Source organism: Dermacentor silvarum, chromosome 1 (assembly GCF_013339745.2).
Source record: "Dermacentor silvarum isolate Dsil-2018 chromosome 1, BIME_Dsil_1.4, whole genome shotgun sequence".
NCBI classification, from domain to species: Eukaryota; Metazoa; Arthropoda; class Arachnida; order Ixodida; family Ixodidae; genus Dermacentor; species Dermacentor silvarum.
This window is the reverse complement of record NC_051154.1, coordinates 211227647-211248040: the sequence shown is the minus strand read 5'-3', so window position 1 is coordinate 211248040 and position 20394 is coordinate 211227647. Positions and strand designations below refer to the sequence as shown.

The 20394-nt window shown below is 54.2% G+C and overlaps 1 protein-coding gene across 1 annotated transcript in view; it reads left to right on the top strand.

Annotated features, from left to right (window-relative positions):
- The window catches only part of LOC119436731 (DNA N6-methyl adenine demethylase-like), a 124890-nt gene that overhangs the window by 12962 nt on the left and 91534 nt on the right, over positions 1-20394 (top strand). Inside the window, exon 2 of the mRNA XM_049659876.1 lies at positions 18272-19224. Coding sequence (XP_049515833.1) covers positions 18292-19224 — 933 coding nt within the window. The 5' untranslated portion in view covers positions 18272-18291. The remainder of the gene's footprint in view (positions 1-18271; positions 19225-20394) is intronic.

Below are 20394 nucleotides of genomic sequence, written 5' to 3'. Positions count from 1 at the left end.
AAGTAGAGAAAAACGCAATTTCCGGTTCGCTATACGGCAGCGGCTTGGGCCCGCGGCACACCCCCCCCCCCCCCCCCCTTTGTCAATTTGCGCCGATATTTAACTCGGGACGAGTCTCGTTGTTTCGAGACCCGTCCGAGCTTCTAAGGGAGTCGTCGTTCGGTTGAATAAGGTCACATTTATCACGCGCGGCAAAGCGCCACCAGTGTTGCAGAGAAAAAAAAAGGGGGAAGGAAGGATGGAGAGAGATCGAAGCCCATTATACGTTACTAGATTTCGCGCTCTGATGAAAAATTATCAATCACGGCTGCGCACATATCGTGCAGCTCCCCCCTCTCTCTTTCCTCTTGTCCTCTGTGCGAGCGCACACTACGTACACTTTTTCTTCTTCTCTGGACAACAGGGGTTGGCAACATGGACGCGTCCGTGGTAGTGAGGAGGGGGGGGGGGGGGGCTTTTTTCCGCGGCGACGAGGCCTTCCCTTTTTCAATGCATGCCTAATGGTGTGCCACCGCTGTCGGCTCTTTGCTTTGCATCATTTTTTCTTTCTTTTCCTTCCTCCTCTTTGTCGCGGCTTCCCTGCCTACCAAATCTTCCCGGCGCTCTCCATTGTGGGGCCTGTCCCCCGGTGGCGGCCTATTCATCCCGCGTCGGGAACCAACAGGCCAGGTGGACGCGGGGCCTAGGCTTCGCGCCATTATGGCTCCCAGCAGCGGCAGCTGATTTAGCCGGCTTTTGCTTGCCGCGTATATATCTTGCGTTCGTCGAGCCCAAGCCTCCTCTCTCTCTCTGGCTGCTGCGGGTTTTTTGCTTCACTCCCTTTGACCCCGCTCTTTCTCTTCTTGTGTGCGCGCGTACTTGCTCGCACCGACGTGTGAGCGAATTCGACGCCGTGGCGTAAAGTTTTATGTTTCCAGACAGAAAAGGCGCCGGAGGAAAAAAAAAGAAATGAAAATCTGACAGAGGGTAGCTTCGTCCGGCTCGCGACAAAACAGAAGGGATTGGAGCTTTCAATAGGACGCAACGCAGTTCTCCTCGCGCGTAACGGTTTCTCAGCGCGATCGCTGTCGCCATTTTGAGTGGTGGCGTTGGCCGCGCGCACACATATGCTACAGCTGCAAGACGTACCACGCTGCTGTGGAGCGGGAGAGGTTTGACGCGTCCCCGGCACTCATCGTGGCGTCGTAAAAACGGCTGCCGAACTGTCTCCGCTCGAGGCACGCGCTCGCGTGGTGGTTGCCCGCCATCGCGATCGGTCTGTGGGTGAGCGTGTATGTGCACGCCTTCTTGTTTTGTACGATATTTGTTCATAACGTTCGGAGCTTGCTTGGCAAGCTTCAGCCGCCGCGGCGGCACGTATTGCTTGCTCTGAGCTTGTTGCGACTTTCGACAACGTGGATGCGCGCTCGCGAGCACCCACCCACCCAATCTACGGAATACTAGATTGTCGCAACTTTTGATTTAATAAGATGGGTGCGAGCCCATTTAATAAGCAGCGCGTGGAAGTTGGATGCCGGTTACGCGTCGACCAAGCGTTAGTGGCCACTCTGTTTCGCTGGTTGTTGGATGGCAACATTCTGTGCGGGCAGTTTCTTAGGTTGTCTGACGGCTACCCGCTTCTCGGCGCGGGGAAATTAAGAACACATGTTTTTCTTTAATCTGATTTTGTGAGCAAGTGAGGCATAATGTGGGTCGTTTGAAACGTGGCGTGAGAGTGACATATTTGCACATAAGGTAAATGCTCTCGCAGGTACAATGTTTTGCACAGGGGTACGCCGTAAATAAGTGTCCGCCCGTTAGAATGTGCGGCAGGACATACACCGAGTTGTAGACGGTGTCCTCAGTGAAGCCGTTCGCTCGTTGTTTCAAGCGCGCTAAATTACTCGATAAATTCCCGCCGTGTTAATTTCTTGAATTGACATTTAATTTACCATCATTCCTGCGAACGCCGTTGGACGCCTAGTGCGGCTGTATACTGCACGGATTCCTTTTTACTCTAGGTACTTGCCTCATAATCCACCGTTCACGACCGGCCGAGGCGGAGCGCCGATCGCACCACTCACGAAGCGCCGAAAGGAAAAGAATTGGAATAGAATCGTGCCATCATCCCGGCCCTGCTGGTTGCCGGAATCGGCCACACGCTTCCCCAACTACACGAACGTCGACGGCGATCCGGCTACAATAAATTAACATCGCCATCGTGCCGTACGCGATGCTTTTTTCCAGCCGGTTCACGGCGCGCGCGTCGTTCCCACGGCCCATGATTCGGCTCGCGCAAGAAGTTTTCACCGCCAAAGCGATTTCGCGCGCCGCTCAGTCGGCTGCTGCTGCTGCGGGTATTAAGGCGACCGACGAATTATCGCGGACCGTCCGCGCGCGCGCTCTCGGAGCAGATCCCGCGGACAGATTAATCCGCCCAAAAGCGCGTTCCCTTCTCCCCCCCTAACGGTTCCGAGAAAAAGCAAGAACCGCCCGAGCAAGCGTCGCGACCGGCAGCGGTCGACCCCGGCCGCGCACGATGACGACGCGAGCTCTAAGGGGCGGCGCCCTCCCGGCGCGGCCGTCGCGGTGTTGGCTTTCTGCCGCGCCGTCGTCGTTGTGACGTCTTTTCGGCCAGCCAATGGAGAGGTGGTTTAGCCTTACGTATGCGCTTTGCCGTAACCGTATTAGATTGACACCGAATGCGTAGGTGGCAGGGAACAGGAGGTGGTTGTAAGCGACATCTTGTGATGTTGGATCAGCGATGAACAAGAAAAGTTGTTGCTTTACACTACTCGTTGCGTCATAGAAGCATGATATAGACATTGAAATCAAGCAAGGAAAACGCTTATATGTAGTGCTAATAAGCCAGTATAGCAGTATTAAACATTGCTGTTCATTGTAATAGAGAGTTACGCCTGGTTTGTTCGAGTGCGGCAGGAAAAAAAAAAAAAATGCCCTATCAATGCTTCTGTTCCCTCACCTGCTTGTGCCTCTGGTAGTACGGAAATGCTTAGACAGACAATTTAATGCAGTGCAGTCAGCGGAATAGCGTTTTTTTTTTTTTTTTGGGGGGGGGGGGGGGGCGCAGAGGATTTAGAGTGGACATACCAGCAGGCCGCTATGCTAAAACTACCTAACATTCTTGACCTGTGTTTTCTTGTGGTGGCATATTTGCGCCCCTGAGTGCGTACTCCTTCTTTATCATGATCGAGACTTTGTTTGAGCGCTTGAAGCGCTCAGACGTAGTTTGTGGGCCGCTTCGTGAAGCGCACGAGAGTTCATTCGATTGTTATCCACCGAGCGGCTGCTTTCGATGATGATGATTATTATTTATTCGCATTCCCTTTGAAGCGGGGCGGTGACAAATAGTCACCTATCCTGCTTAAGGTAATCAGACATGCAATACATGCTTTTCTTTCTAGCACTTTTGTATACGTCTCCTTAATCTTCTTTCTCTTCCTCAAAACTTCTCCTTCTACCTTGCTCCGCTGCCTATGCTTGCGACGGATCCGGTCGTATCAATCTCTTCCCCGCTTTTTTTTCCACCAATACTCTTAACATTTCTTGCTTATTATGACTGCTGACTGGCTGATGCTTCCATCCAGTTTAAATCCAAGCTTTTCTTGAAGGGGTACGTTATCTACGGTTCTTACCAGCTCGAGCCTCGTATAGCAAGGCACTGCCCTTTGTGTTAGCATACAGATGTTCCCTTCTAATTTCTTCTCATTCTTGTAAATCTCCATGGTCTTTTTTGTCTCCATTCCTTGCATCCAGTTCACTGTCTCAGTTTCTATCACTTTATTTCCGGTCACTCCTGGTTGTCTATTTACAGTTTCGATTATCCTGTACTTGGTTGCCAACTTCCTTGACTTCTTCCTCCATTCTGTGTCCACTCTTTTCATGTAAGGTTACTTGTGTCCTTTAGCGGCCCGTTTATTTTAACCCATGTTCCTGAGTCTTCAAAACTAATTTCGCTCTGCGCTTCTCTGACTTCAAAAGAGGCCCAACCCATGTCACCCTGCACTGCCTTATTTGTGTTTTTACCGTGGGCTCCCAAAGCCAACCGGCCTACCGATCTTTGGTTAACTTCCAACCCCGACAAGATATCCGATTCGAAGCACAGAATGGCATTTGCGGTGCTCTTTTCCATGTTCTTTTTCGGTCCTTCCAAAAAGCCCTTCGATGCGGCGCAGAAGTCGCGCCGTGTGTCGCGATGCTCGGTTGTGATTGTGCGAATGCGTCCGCGCCGTTTGGCGCTCTGCTCCAACGTCGAGTCGCCGGTGAGCGAGGGGCGCGACGCGTCGTTGCCGCGAAATAAACAAGAGACGGAGGAGGACGCGCAGGGTCCCTCGCTAAACGGCCGGGCGAACGAGAGGCAACGAGGGGGAGGGGGCGAACAAAAGGAGAGCGAGCAAAATTCTTCGGGGAAGCAATAAGGGCCGCTCTTCCGAAATGAGGAAAATGGGCTTCCGAGAATGACGAATCTGCTTACACCACGCGAGGCGAACAGCGGCGGCCTGTCCGAAGCCCGTTTCGCGCTGGGCGCCATGGCAACTGCGGAGTGGAGGAGAAGGGCAGTGGGGAGGGGGGGGGGGGTAAGGGCGGAATGCCAATTCCATCCACACATTGGAACGACGCAAGAGAAGCCGGGATCGGGCGGTTGGCTGCGCAGGGCACGGCCACGCCACTGGGCAAACCAGGCCACGTGTGGCGCTTCGTTGCGCGTAGAATATCGCCACCTTCTCTTTTGCAACCTAGCTTTTGAGGTAGCGCCTGACATGAAATAGTCTACGCTCGAGTAAAAGCGTTCAGGCGGTACGCGTCTGCGAGAGGCCGCGGTGGCTGTTCTTTTTAGTTGAACTGGAGCAAGCCAGCGTAGAAGATCAACTCAACCTTCCCCACTCATTATGGAGCGGAAATACAAACCATCGTAGGTTTTTTTTCTCGCATACCTTTGCGACACGTGGCTGCGCCTAAATTTGTATACGCAGTGATATGGCCTCCGGCCTCGGGATCTGAAAGATAACGCAGAGCCTTACAGAACTGTCAAAATTCGGTTACTTCTGAAGCTGACACGTATCGTAGTAAGAAGCGAGTAATGACAGTCTGACGCTCGCAATGTTGTTGGCGCTTCTTGCTATGATAAGCGTGAAGGCTGATTAAAGGGGCTTGCGTCCAACTACTACGTCGCTATCGGCGTCCGTTCTCGAGCTGAACTAGCGACGCAAAAACTCGTCCAGACAACCGACCGTCGCGCAGGATTCAGCGTTTCGGCGATCCTAATGCGTATAGAGGTATATGCGAGTATATAAAAGGCGTAGTCGAGAAGAACTTGTATGTTCATCATTCGACGTGCTTCGGCGTCCCAAAGTAACACCTGGGGCCGTTGGCAAGGGTTTGCCCACGCTAATTTAAACCTGGCGCTCGCGCGCTCGTATTCTAGTGTGACTCCCATGGAGTAGTTGCGCCTTTGTCATTTCAAGAGTTACTGCTTTTGACCTGCGTGGTTTAATGTACTCCTCGATGAATTGCTTCGTGCAAGCGTATACTTTACCCTGGGAAGGGGGGAGTTCCCCCTGTGAAATTTTCCCGCCTGGGGTTCAATAAGGCGGATCGAAGTATACACAAATTTTCTTGCATTTCGGGTGGCCGTCAAGTTGCGTTCCACTCGCGCAGATCAGCATTGCACGCTTTCAAGGAGGCAGCAATTCAGAGCGCTTCGCTTTCGTCCGGCTGTCGTACGCGTTGATGGCAACTCGCGCACGCGACGCCCTCCGCCGCCCCGGAGCGCAGGCGTTGGTCCCATCGGGCGTGCGCGCCGAGTCACGCTCCCCGCGGCAGGTCGTTGCACCCGGCGGCGCGATTCGATGTCGGGAATTGTCCTATTACCGGGGAACGTGAGAGAAATGCGCGATGCGTCGTCTTGCGCCGATCGGGGCGGATGCGCGCTGGCCCAGATTGCACGCTCTCGCGCGCGCCGATAGCGCCCGCAGTCGAGTGGAAAGCGCGAGCTGATTCGGCGACAAAAGACGCCGCCGGCAAGCGCTCCGCCGCATGTAGGAGACGACGGGGCCGCTTCATTGAGGCGCCTCGGCGTAATCCGCGAGTGCATATTCCTGTCGCGGGGACGTGATCGGCATCCGGGTCTTTCGCATGCCGCGCGCGGCGCCTTATCGCTTCGGCTTCCGACGAACCCGTCCGCGCTGCCGGCGGCGCGTCCACCTGGCGCTTCTGTGCCACGCGCTGCGCCACTTGATGTCGACTGTGTGCGGGCCGTCGCACGCGTCCTTGCGCGGAATTTCGCTCGTCGAGCAGCCGCTCCAGCTGTTTTGGTGTAGCGCGCAATTCTTGTCCGGGCTATACGCTGCATTCAGCGGAGTTCGCCTGATCCGATGTCGGGGCGCCGTGACACGTGCCAGTTTAGGGCTCGGTTCCCTTACAGCGCAGTTTTCCGTTTTTGTCTCGACTCTCCTAGACCCATGTGACCGCGTTATGCATTTCTGACGAAGACTGCGACTACGCTCTCATGGTTCTCGTGTCGCGTTCACATTGGTTGTCATTGACAGGGATGTGGTTATGATTTTGCGCGCTGAGCTACAAAATAGGATGAGCTGTGCAAACGCTTATGGGCTGAACTCTCACTGTCGCAATCAATTTTGACGGAGGGAACTCCTATTGTTTTTCACCGGTCTTTACGCTGTCGTGCTGATCAGCGCACCGTGGCGCATTGTTGTATTATTCAGCAGCCATCTATCTGCATATTCCTTCTTTCGTCGGCACTAGAATGTGACTCTTGAACAGTGTTTCATTCATTTGCTGGTGTGTCGTATATGAAAGTCATTCTTTCGTTCTCTTTGATGACCAACTGACTGCAATTCACGCACACGCGACGGATTACGATTTCGCGTTCAATACGGGGAGTGTCAACGTTCGTGGCCGAGAATCGCGGTTGTGACCTCGTTCCTTCCCGACTGCAAGAGGGCAAGCGAGCTTTCATTCATTCGCCTCCGAGGGACGCTCACCGAGTTGACTCCCCGCCACGCCGATGGCACCCCGATTCATTGCATAAGCGCGGCGCCCAATCTGCAAGCGCTCCCAAACATCGTCGCCGGCGGGGCCGCGCACAACGTCCACTCGACCGTAAAAGCAGCGAGCTCCGCGTACACACTGGCTGCGGCGATTCCATTGCATAGCCATTAACGAAGGTCAGCTGGGCCGACCTGCGTCCGACTCGCATCCTTTGTGCACAGTTCCGGAGCCGTAAGGCACACGCGTGTATGCCCCCTTCGAGCCGACAGCGAGATGTGCGCAATGGGCCGACTGCACCGAGAGATTCATTCTCTGTGTCGCGACGCCTCTCTCGCTGCCGGCGTTTTCGCGTCATTGTGCGCGACGCGACCTTCTTTTGCGTGCAGCACCACCAGCGTGTATACAGCCCCGCGGCGTCGTCTTTCCCAAGCGGTGCGGTGCCGCGAGCGCGCTCAACAAAGCCATGTAAGAAGGTTTTGAAACTTCGTCGCTTTCGCAATCTTCTCTTTCTCCCTACGCAATCGCGGATCACCTCTCTCTCATCTCGCTCCTTAGCGCGCTGACCTGCTGGGGCTCCGTCGTCGCAGATGTTATCTGCGATGTCCTTTTATTTTTTTCCCCCCTCCCCTGGTGCGATTCACGGCGGCCTTATTTTGTATCCGTTTGAATCGGGCCCGCGTGCGATCGCAACAATCGGCGCGCTCATTCTCGGCGCGACAAAAGGCGCCGCCAGTATAGAGACATCGCGCAATGCAGAGCGCATATTATGACGACGGCTGCGCCGCTGGTGACTGCTAATCCTCGGACGCACTGCGGCCGGGTGTGCTCCCGCTCGCCGTCGCCAGTCTATGGCATGTGGCCGTTGTTCTACGCCTTGACGTGTCTTTTCTGCCATTAGTCATATGCTTATGGGAGCGGATGTCTGGCCTCCTTGGGCTATCCGTCGGTTACTCTCCCGCTCCGAGCTATGACGCAGCCATGAGTGAATGACGCGAGACGGTGCACATCACCACGGACAGGTGCAGCTTACGTTCGCGGGGCACACGCCGGGCTGTTAATCAGGTCGTGGTCGGAATGAACTCGTCCGTGGACGATTGGAAAGGTTTTAATAAAAATCCGGGAAATAAAAAAATAAAAGGTAACGCAGGGTTTTTAAAAGTGTTAATCGGGGGTGAGGAAAGGGAAGAGAAGTTGTCAGTTTTTAGTGGGAAGTTCACCGCGTAACAACTTTAAAGCTTTGTACGGAAGCCTTCGTTCCCAGTTTTACGTCGCTTTGATCGGCAAAACCCGTAATGAACACTTATGGTGAACTGCGCCGAATCGAATTCGAAATAATCCGGTTGAATGCGTGCCTCGAGGGCCATGGGCATGAGAGCGGTATACTGCTGAGCGAGTTGATCCGGTATGAGCAGTGGGAGATGCGGATCGACCTGTGGAAAACAACTTCTCTGTGGGGGACAAGAGAGAAAGAAAACCTGACGAGCATTCTGTAGTTCGATAAGAGCTCCCGCAGCAGTCTCCTTTCCTATAAGAGAGGGCTGTAAATGTCGAGCATGGCAAATGAAAATAAATACCGATGTATAAACACTGCTGCTTGCGTGCACCGTTTTCTCGTGCCCTATAGCAAGGCAGCATGCTCGCTCTCTCAGCACGTTCTCAGCCAAGATAGCGCGCGCAACTCTGGAGGCTGGCAGACTGAAAAGTGTATTTTCGAGCGCGTCACGCACTCGTGGTGGCGACAGGCCGCGCAAACATGGACTTCTTACAAAAAATAAAAAAATAATGTGTCTGCTGCAATTTACAGGCAGGGCGCTCTCGCAAGAGGAGACGTCGTCGCGTTAATCCCCCAGGATGCTCAGAAATAAACAGTGTAGTAACGAATTCGGCTAATCCCGCGCCCGGCGTTGCGTCCACGTGTTCGCAGCAGGAAGAAGGGTGCTGAGCTCAGGGCTGGTGAACGAAACGAGAGCGTGGAGGCGAGAGAGTTGTGAGGTGAAACGAGTCGAGAGAGTGCGCGCGCGCGGCGCATATAGCAAGCCCGCCTCGCGCGGGGCCCACTTTCTAGCGGGCCCTGCGCGCCGCGCCCGCTGGCTGGCTTGGCTGGGCGCTAGCATGTTTACCCACATCGGACCGCGGCTGGCTCGGCAAGGGGCTATGAATAGCACGAGCGTGCGCGGCCGCCGCAACGCCATTTTTAGGAAGCCGTGCCGAGTCCATGCGTGTGCGACGTTGGCCGGAACCCGGCGGCTGGCTCGCCTGCCTGCCCTGCACAGCGGCGCCACAGCTCCGTGCCGGACATGCGTTTCGGACCCATGCGCGGCTCTCTGCATTTTTTTTTTTTTTTTTTTTAGCGGAAGGGAAGGGGAAAAAAAAAAAAAGAACGTGCGCAATCGAATCGAACCTACTGCATGTGCGTGCGTTGTGCACCAGACATGCAGAGAGAGAATGAAAGGGGATCCAGAGAGAGAGAGAGCGTATGAGAAGGCACGAAAAGCTAGATGCCGTCGGCGGTTATAAATACGGCGCAATCTCTGGAAGCCGCGGATGACGTGATGGCAGAGCTGCGGCGCTTCCTCTCGGCGGCTGCGCCGCCGATGGAGAGGACCCGCGGCGTTATTGCGCGCTTTCTATTTGAGATGACCTGACTCACGTGACGGCTATTCTCGAGGTCAGGTTGGTCTTCGCGAAATGAAGCGGCGAGGTGGCTTCGATGTTTGGACAGAACCGACGAGGAGAGAGAGAAAAAAAGAATCCACGGTGGTTTACCAAGCGCGCTTGAATGGTGCCGTTATCGCTGCTGCGCTGCAAGAATGGCGGCTGTGGTATATATCATCTAACAATGGCGCAGCTTCAGCATGCAGCCTCGTGCGTCGAAGCTCGGTAGAACTACGGAAATTCTCATACTGCCATATGTGTGTGCGGATGTATATTGGTGGTCGTTCTGGAAGATCCGCCCCGAAGTAAAATCCACGCTACAACAGTCATTTCCAAACTCCGCTGAACGCGTGTCGTGTTCAGCGCATATGATGCTCGGCGACATAGCGTAAAAGGCGAAGAAATAACGACAAAACAAATAATTAAAAGATGAAAATAAAACGTCTATCTTCCTTCATAGTAGCACGACTTTCCCGCCCGCTTATCGACCACTTGATGTAAAGATCAGTTGAAAACTCCTAAGGTAGAGCATGATGATGTCACATTTACAAACTCCTTTTTTTTTTCCTCACTCTGAGATGCCTACCTGGGATTGTATAGAAACACACGCGCAGCGACAACAATACCGACGCGGCGTGGTCATAAGTGAAAAAAAAAAAAAAAAAAAAAAAAAAAAAACGGACAAAAACGTGTACCTTCTATTTCGCTCTTGGGAGTGTTTTCACCGTTTGATGAATGCAGCCATTAGTGCAATGCAAGAGGCCTCGAAAGACCCGGCTCTTAAGAACAAGAGCGGAGAAAGAAGTAATAAGGAAGACTGTGGCGGTGGTTCGTGATGCGCCGATCTCGCGCGAGGCCAGGTGTTCGGCGCTGGGCTGCCCTATGCGCATTAGCACGACCAATCGAGGGAGCGGAATGGCGCGCTCTGCCTGGTGGCAGCGGCGGCATCGGCGCTAGCTATATACTACATGAGGGAGGGACGCGAGACAACGGGAACAAAACGTTGATAAGCATACACACACTCGAACGAAGCTAGTGCGGATGCACTGAAAGGAAATAGGCGCGCATGACCGTGCGCAACAAAGAGCGGAGCAAATGAAAAAAGAAAAGGGGACTGTGTGTGCGAAATAAAAGAGGAAGCGAGCAGCGTGAGCGGCTGATCTCGCGAGAGAAAGAAGGCATAGCCCTGAAAAGGAAGGTTAAGCAAGCCAGCGTCGCTCGTTGTGTTCAGAGGGAGCACACCTGGCGCCCTGGAAAGGAAAAAAAAAAAAAAAGAGATATAACGCTTAGGAAAGAAAGAAAAAGAGAAAAGCCCAGAACTAGAAATAGAGAGAGAGAGCAAGGCTGCCCGATGCCTACGCCCCTTCTTTCCACCGACAGATGGCAGGTCAGTCACCGTTCGTTTTCGCGTCTCTTTCCTTTGTGTATGCGTGCGCTTGTGCGCGCGTATGTGTGAGCGTGCCTTCGGGTTAGCGTGAGCACGCCGCTGTTCTGCGGCTCGGCCGCTTGCCCTCTCCTTCCCCTCTGTCGCTTTGGCGTGGTCTTCACCCCCCCCCTCCCCCTCGCACTGGTCGATTCCCAGAACTAACAGGATAGGCCGGGGCCCGCGCGCGCGAGCACGAACGCCGGATCACTGGCGTTACCTCGCAGTCATCGATCCCCCTTCGTCCTCCTCCTGTGCCTTTTTATTTGCGTCAACGTCCAAATATTTGACCCGGAATAACGAAGCGTGGCGGCGGCGGGCGCTTAATGCAGGCGCCCTTATTGGAAGCAGGAGGTCCGGTTTGCTGACGACGTGATGGACATGAAAGGATTGGACGCTCATCGTTTGGAAGAGAAGACACGTGCACCCAACCGGGGGGACGACGACGTGTTCGTTTCAAACTCACGGAAAACTGGCCAATGCGTGCGTGTTGGGCCATGAGCTCACCTGGAAGATTTCGGTCGCCTTCTCTCTCTCTCTCTCCCTGTTTTTTGAAGCAATGTGAAGTCGGACGGTCTAACCACGGCTCGCTATGACGCATCTTTTAAGCGGGGTTTTGCGCGCCACGCCGGCTCTGAGAGTGTCGTCGTCTTTGCACGTATTTCGGAGGTCAAAGTAGGGCATACTGTGGCGGGCATAGTGGTGATGGGCGCATCGCAAAAGTTGTTGATGTTGAGGAGACAGCGTCGCCCGCGTAAGAGCGTGCTATTGTGGTACTTAGCGAGTTCAGAGCTTGCAGAATCGTTGGAATCTTCATATATATCTTTCTCTGTCTCTTATGTTCCTTTTGCGATGACACATGGCTTATATAGCTCACAGATGCGGCAGACATGTGCTCGACGCCACAGTTTAGACTTTATTCTAGGGGTCATTATAGCATTGCGCGAACAAGCTGAATATAGTCGATTCTTTAGGCCAGCGGTGGCGGTGCCTGTGGATGAAACGCCTACACGGGAAGCTGGACCTTCCATGCTGACGTCATGCAACATCGTGTTCGTCCATTGACCCGCCGGCCGCGCGGCGGTCGCCGCGTCCGCAAGAAAACCTTGACGTTCTCATTTGAACTGTCACCGCTGCCAGTGTCCGGTAAACGGCGAGCGTCAAGGCCCCGTACCACTAAGTGTGTCCATACCAGAGTAGTCATAAATGCCGTCACAGTATTTGTGACTACTCTGTGCGTAACAACTACGATTTGTTTTGTAGCACGCGTCGTTATCCTTATCAGAAACTGTGGGCGATGTTTAGGCATCTGCCACGGGAACGCGCTGTTTCGCGTGTCTCGGTGAACGCCGGAGGACTGCGGTCTTCAGATGATGATGCCTTTTTCGTGGAGACCGTGTTGGTAGTGTAGTAGAGCACAGGGCGGCCGGCGAGCCATCCGACAGGCGTAGTACACAAACGGCCGCCCCTATCGCGCCGCCAGCCAAGCGATGCAACCAGATTGGACGAACGAGCTTGGGGGGCTATCATCACCGCCGCCGAGCTTGTCTCTCGCGCGGGACTCATAATGTGTGACATAGCGCGGGGTGTGGTTTGCACGCGGCGCGCCGGCGGGTGCACCGCGCGGTGTTCGGGAATAATCGAAGCGTGCGGGGGATAATGAGGGTGATTTGGACCCGCGGCCGGCCGTACAGCGGCGGTGCCGATCGGCGTTCTGGGCTTGGCCGGCCGGCATAAAGCTCGGCCGGCCGTGGAACCTTATCGGCTGCGGCCCCGCGAAGAGATGTGTGCGCGCCACACGTTTCCCTTCACGCTCGACGAGGCCTGCTCGCAGGACCTGAGCGGCGCTGATAAAGGCTCGTCGTCCGTCGCCTCTTTTGGGGCATTGCTGCTGCGGGTTGTCACTACGTTCGGTCGGGCCTCCTTCTTATTACTGGCCGTCGCACGGCGGGATATGCCGGTCACGCTGTGGCGGCGTGGGAAACGGCCCTTTTGTCGGGGTTAAGCACCGTGCTCGTTCGTCGTCGTTCACGCCGTATATGCGGTGTATATCGGAGTCGCGAATCGGTCGATCGTTGGACGCTTGCGATCGCTGCCCGTCCGCATTTTTTTCTCTCTCTCTCTTTTCCTCCTTTCTTCTTTTTTTATTCTCCCGTCTCGCGCGTCGATATCGCCGGATTCATAAAACCGACAGCGTGACGACATTCTTGTTTTTGCAGTAGAGCCACTCGGGCTCTCTCATTCCGAAACGTCGCTTATCGTTACGGTCATCGCGTGGACTTGTTTTTTCAAAACCAGACAGCGAAAACCGAGCGAGGCATCTTGATCGAACACCCCAGTGCGAGACCCTGTAATCCCAAAGCCCATTTTACTGCCTCCTGCTCCTCTCTCTCAATGGACGCGTTATCATCCATCCTAATCGGAATAAACCGAGAATGTTTATCCCTCCCCATCGTTTTAAACTGCAGTACATGCGCCCAATGGAAGGCCGTTCGTTCACGGGGCTATGACACATCAGGCAATTTTCGTCTTCACGTATACGAGTCGGTGTCCTCTGTGCGCATCCGTCAGATATTAGTGGTGGCAGTGCAATCTTCACCGGCATTTCTGCAGTCGACAGCCTGCCGAACGAAAAGCAGCGTTTGAAAGTCCCCGTTAGACGGCCCTGCTATCCCTGTACTGAGAGAATATATCTTTCTGAAATAGGCCTAACTATCGTGAGTGCGCCTTTCTTTCTTCTCCTATGCACCGGCAAGTAATGCATGCGCCCCAAGCGCGAGTGCCGCCAGGGTAGGACTCTGAAACGTGTTCTCAAGGTAAATCACTTAATCCTTGTCGCCGATTCTGCTAGTAAAGCGATCGTGTTGGACGGCGGATGTGTAACGCAGTAACGAAAAAAAAAATGGTTGTGTTTGTGTTCTCAGCTGCGAAACACAGGAGCGACCGTCTGTGACTCGTGGCGTTGAGTCATTGTATAACACGCAGTGCTTAGGCTATGTACTGCATGCACATAAGTGCAAAAAAAAAAAAAAAAATGCCGCTGCTTTCAGTACGGTGCGGCACTGCTCGCCACGGCGACCCTCCACTTTTTTTTCCCCTAAGTAAAGCAGCGGCAGTGCACGCGGCGAATACAAATTGCGGTGGCTGCGCGTACACTGCGTAGTCGTCGTCTCTGGGAGGGTGTACTACAAGGAGCTGCGGGGTTGCGGTGAGGAGGGGGGGGTTAGCGTTGCGTAGCGTGCGGACACTCACCTTGGCAGCGCTTCAAGAAGGAAGCAGCCACGCTCATCTGCATTCCCGTGGCGCTCTCTCTCTCCCTTGCTTCCTTTGACCCCCCTTGCTATCCGCCCCCCCCCCCCCCCCCCCGAGCCGTAATTCCTGCTTTTTTTTTTTTTTTTTCCTGTACACGTAATCGGATGCATGTACGCCGGATAAAACTGCGCGATAAACGGGTTGAGCCGCGAATTACGGGCGTTTTTATCGTTAGCCGGCGCGTGCGCGACACGCATGGGCGCCGTGTCACCTCGACCGGTGGTGGCTGGGAAGGGAGGTGTGTTCTGCTTTTTCTCTCCTCAGGCGCGCGCGAGCGCCGTCGTGCCTCTCCGCGCAGACTACTAATTGATTTAAATACTCGTGCGTGCGCTCTGCGGTAGCGTCATCGCTCCAGTGGACGTGTCACGTAAGTGGAAAGGTAAATGAAAAGGGTGTCCCGAAGGGCGGCGCCGCGAATTATGTGGCCCCACTCGCCCATCTAGCTCCTTTTCTTTTAGTTTTGATTTCTTGCGTCTCGAGATACATCCTTTGGGACGTTTTCTGAGCCGCGCGCGATCATTCCGAGAAGCTACCTGCTAGACTCGTGTGCTCTTTACATCTTAACGCGACGTAGAGGTGAAGAAAGCGCTGCCGATATATAGATCTCTCGCGCTCCGGCGAATTTGTTGGCGCGCATTTCGAGTGGCCGGTCGTCGGGTTGATGTTAGCGGGTCGGGCCTAGCGAGCGTCGAGGCGAGTTCAGTCGACCCACCTGCAAGCGGTGTGGTTGAGCCGTTGACTTTTCGAAACCGCTTGGCGAGGTGCACAAACGCGGACGCGTCGGGCTGGGTCAGCTTGGCTTCTGACTCGGGCCTCGCGCGCAGTTTGCAGGGTCGATATTCCCCCAGTTCACAACAGTGCTTGAAGCCCCGATTTCGTGTCCTGCGTGTGCTCAGTGTTGTCCTGTACGGGTCACTGTGCATGCGCAAGTCGGATGGAATCGGTTGTAGGCAAGCGCGTAGCGTTGGTTTCGTGTAAGCTACCGGGTGCGTATTTCAAGTAATTTTTTTTTTCTAGGATGGAGCTCGCGTTTTTTTTTTTTTTTTTGAACACGCAGTACTGTGATACTTTGCCTGCTGCCAGCACGAATTTACATGCATGTATGCACGTGCCTCGATACTTTGTAACCGTCATTTGTGCTCGACCTGTCCGTCTTCTGCTTGTTGCATGCCTTGTCTTCTGCACGACGGTGACGACATGCTTTCACTTATAGTTGCGCGAGTTTTTACTTATAAGCACTCCACAAGTAGCACAGAAAGATTATCTTGTTCTACATTAGTTGTACCCAGAAGAAAAAAAAAAAGAAAAGGAAAAAAACAACTTTTTACGCGCTCGTAAAGCTGACCACGTTTTCTCTAGCCATGACTTAATAATAACAATGTAATATGACAGCGCACTTCGATACAAGGACGTAACACAGTGAACAAAACGTTCACTGTGTTACGTCCTTGTATCAAAGTGCGCTGTCATATTACATCATGATAAACCAACTAGCCCACCAGTCTTAATAATAATAACAAAAAAGAAGGTACCCACTGTGAGAGAAACTCGTTATCGCAATTTCGTAAATCGTGAAGCGGTCATTGTTGAATGATAGCACGCAACATATACGCACACAAATAACGACTACCCAATCACGCGCAGGGTCGGAGCACGAGCTATAGATTTGGTTTGCAGTGACGTCATTGGGGCAGCCATCTTGTGGTGCTAGCACGTCCAGCTGCTGCGTCAACGAGAAACGTGACAGCGAGACAGGCGCGTCTCGCGCCGAGCGACAAATTGATAACTGATAACCCGGTGACAAACGGTCACCGTGAGGAAAAGGCAAAACAATGCACGCACGATAATGCGGCGCACTGACGTCATCGTGGCCGTCATGTTAGCACGGTGAGAAGATGCCTCCGTGACGTCACGCGAACGCCGCGCGTGCAACGTGTTGCGCTGCTTCGCAAACGCACATGCACAGCGCGCTCGCACATACTAACACTGTCTGCTCTCCCGCTCTCCCCCACCACGCTTTCTCTCTCTCTCTCTCTCACACGCACCCTTGGCTGCTGCCTGTTGACACGCGCCCCTGCTGGTGTCTGTCGCTAACACAGCGGTCCTTCTATCGGCCCGATTTTGCGAGCCCACCCCTTTGCGGCGGCAACAGCTTCAGGCTGGCAAGGGGCTGCTCGTTCGCTCGATCTCCGGCACGTGGTAAGTCGCGCCGCCGTGCTGTTGTTATTCGACCGCCTCCGCCGGCGTGCGATGTATCAGATGGCTGCTTGCACTTGACGCGTTGCTGTTCTTGTATTGTTTGTTTAGTACATGCTTCGGCCTTTGCAGACATTACAGCAGGGGGTGCACATCTTACGTTATATAATTGACACCCAAAGAAACAAACACACAAGGCGCGGTAAAAATAATCATTCGACACTATGTAAACAGTTGCAGGCGGAAGAACTTTCCGGTCTTTTAAGGCCGGAGGAAAAAAAAAAAAGAAACGAATAACGCAAGGCGCGTCACCTTTAAAATGAAATTCGTAAACTTGCAGACTATACTATGGTCTCTACTTTACGAGATATACGAGGGCGGTCTAGTATACTTTTGTTTGCATATTCCTGTTTTGGAATAGTATAGGCAGTGAAACAAAAAATTAATTGACGCTTTCTGCGGTCTCTGAAGCCGGTCTTGTATAGATCATAGGAAATTATAAACTACCAGTATGCTCACACTCTTTTGTGTTATCTTAGATCTGTTTGCGTGTTTCTCTCTGTCTCTCTGTGTCTTTTGACAATAAGGTGTCTGCCGTGTAGCGCGGAACTAGCGGACATGAAACAGTACAGCGTACTGGACGGTAGCTATGGACACTATACCAAACAGCAAAGAATGAAAACAAAATATTAAAATATTCCTCTAAAATTAAAATGGCAGTGCAGATGCTTTTCCAAGCCAGATCAGGGTGTCGAAAACGCGGTGTTATAGAAGAAAAATTCGCCGATGCCGACTATACATGCGTATACATAGCGTGTGGACATAACGCAGGAACCATAGAGCATATTTTGTTAGCGTGTCGCATTATCTTTCTAGAGGTAAAAGAGGGCGTAGTTAACCTCCCCGAGGCTTTGCGCTTCCAGGATAATAGAGGAAAGGTTAATGAATCTGGCAATACAGAAGATTAAAGGACGGCTGGAGTATTGGTGACTGAAAGGCAGGTAGCGCACACAATGACAGTACATTAGTTTTTGGTGTCAATAAATTTCTATCAGGTTCGACGGGTCGTAAGGGCCATGGACGCAGAAAGGCAAAAATTACGAGCTTGGTGGCGTCAGCCATCGCCCATTTCCAAGGGCACCCTCATAATATCAACCCATTCAAATAATGATCGGCATTGGCTAAGCAGGAGAGCCAGAATTGTGCGGTACTCCTTCGCCGTCTGCCGGCTACCCGCTCCTACAAACACACTGCGCAAACGAGGTGCAATGAAAATGTGCTGGAAATGTTTCATGATGCATTGAAGCATTTTGCGTCTGCCTCAGCTGAAATAGCAATAGAACGTATAACAAATGGACCCGGTGTTAAGTCATGCCATGCATTTCAGGACTGTTTGGTGCTGCACATTTGGGGCCGCCGCTGTGCGTCTCGTCGCGTCAACTCTGCAGGCAGGGTTCTCTTGAGGAGGACCATACCTATTTTGAAGCGAGCTAGAAAATTTGAGAAGTCTTTACCCGTCGCGCGCTCTATCAACTTGCGCATGAAACACTAGTACGTGTGTGGTGAACTTGGTGATTGTGCGTGTAGAAGTGAAAAAAATATATATATGTATATTTGTAGCCGCATCTTCGCGGCAGTCGGGCGAAACGATTTGACGTGCGTTGTTGTGCGCAGATGCGCCCCCCCGCCTGGCCATGAGTGAGCGGCAGCCGACGACGGCGCTGCACGGCGGGCCCTTCGAGCCCGGACCGCCGCAGGGCCCCGCGCCGGGGCCCGGGCCGCCGGCGCTGCTGGCGGCCCAGGACGGCTGGATGATGGGCCCCGGCGGACCCCCGTACCAGCTGCTGGCGGCGCCGCAGGAGTTCGGGCATTTCGGGGCCCCACCGCCGTTCGAGCCGCAGTTCAACAAGGTGGCCTTCCCTTTCCCGCCGGGCTTCGGCTTCGCGCCCAAGGAGCCCGACGACGGCGGCAAGGACGAGGGCCTGACGGCGCGGCTGATGGAGAAGCCCGGCGACGGGTCGTCGCCGAGGGCCGGCACGCCGGCCGGCGGCGTCGGCTACCGCCCCTGGGAGCAGGAGGGCTTCGAAGGCGCCCGGCCCGGCGACAAGGACCAGCGGCCCTTCAGCAACGGCCAGGACAAGGGCAGCGGTTCGCCGGGCCTCGGCTCCCAGGACAGCTCGCAGTCCAGCGAGCGCATGCCCACCCCCGTGGACAAGATGGCAGCGCAGCACCCGGCGCCGCCGTTTCCGATGCAGCATCATCCCTTCGCCGACTTCCCCCCGCACCACGCGGTGTTCTTCGCGGCCGACAAGGGCTCCGGCGAAGAGCCGTCCTTCCAGGTGCCCTCCGTGTCGTCCACCACCACCCGGCACACACTGCTCCAGCCCATGGCGCCCGCCTCGCACGAGCCCTGGGTGGACCAGCGCAACGGCCTGGCGGCGCCCCCGCCGCCGGGCACGCCGGACGCCATGGACAAGGGCACCAAGAAGAAACGCAAGCGCTGCGGCGAGTGCCCAGGCTGCCTCAAGAAGGATAACTGCGGCGAGTGCGGGCCATGCAGGAGTGTGCGCAGTCACCAGATCTGCAAGATGCGGAAGTGCGATCAGCTCAAGACCAAAAAGGAGAAAGTGAGTAGTCGCTCCACATTCCAAGTGCGCGCGTTGCTGCTTGGCATCATCCGCACGTGTATACGGGCCTCCCTGGTCCCGTTCTTTTATCGTGCGTCCAGAGATATACACGCGCGCACACGCCGCAGCATGTAATGAGGATCACGCGGTTTATTCCGCCAACGAACTGCCTTGCCTGCTGCTCCTCGCCGCGTGGCACACATCGGAGGAGCGGGCCCGCGTTGCGTAAATATTATGGCTCGGTCGCCGCTCTGTGCGCTCGCCGAGGAAGGACGATGATTCCTCGGGCGGCGCCCAACGGTTTATGACGGGGCAGGGGCCGCGTGCTAGGAGCGCCGCTTCCCCCTCGTACCCTCGCGTCGAGTTTCTTGCGTTTTTCGAGCATTTGCATCGAGAGTCGTCCGTAACCAACGGCCCGCAATACCTTTACAAGATAAAAGAAAAAATAAACGGGGGGGGGGGGGGGGGGGTGGCAAGATGTCCGAGCGCTGTAGCATAAATTATGCCCTTACTAGAGTATTTTAGCATACCTGTACCGTGCTGTACGGTGTTTACAGCTCATGGGCCGTTCGGCGAAAGCGGTACCGGCAGAACTGAACTATTACCCTGAGCTGAAATAATCTAGTGAAAGCAGAGTTTGTACTATATCCGCTGTTCGTTCTCCCCGGGAAACAAGCCAGATCTGTCCGGACCTCGTGACCCTCTGTCATCGCGATGAAATCTGTAGTGCTGCTGAGTGTTCCCCGGGCGCATGCTCCAAACTGAAGCGAATTTAGCATACGCTCTTAGCGCCATATATAAGGCAGAAATCCTGATCCGAATGACCAACTTGCTAACGGTCTTCGGGACGGGAGAAAAAACACAAAAAACACATACTCAGAAATACTCGCGAACCTTTCCGAGCTGCTGCCCTCTATTTTTCTCGTTTCGGCCACCACGACAGCCACGTCGTGTCTAGGGAAGGGCTTTGTGTATGTGCATTATTCATGTCGTGACAAGAAGCGTAATAGGGGGCGCCTATAAAGCACAAAGAAGCGGTGACGTCAGATCCGCCCCCCCCCCCCCCCCCCCTTCCATGAGCAATGCGCCCCAGCTGTTCTCCAGAGCGGAGAGAGACTACCGGCCGGCGGGATGTGTACGCGTGCGCGCACTCGAGCGTCTCTCGCCCTC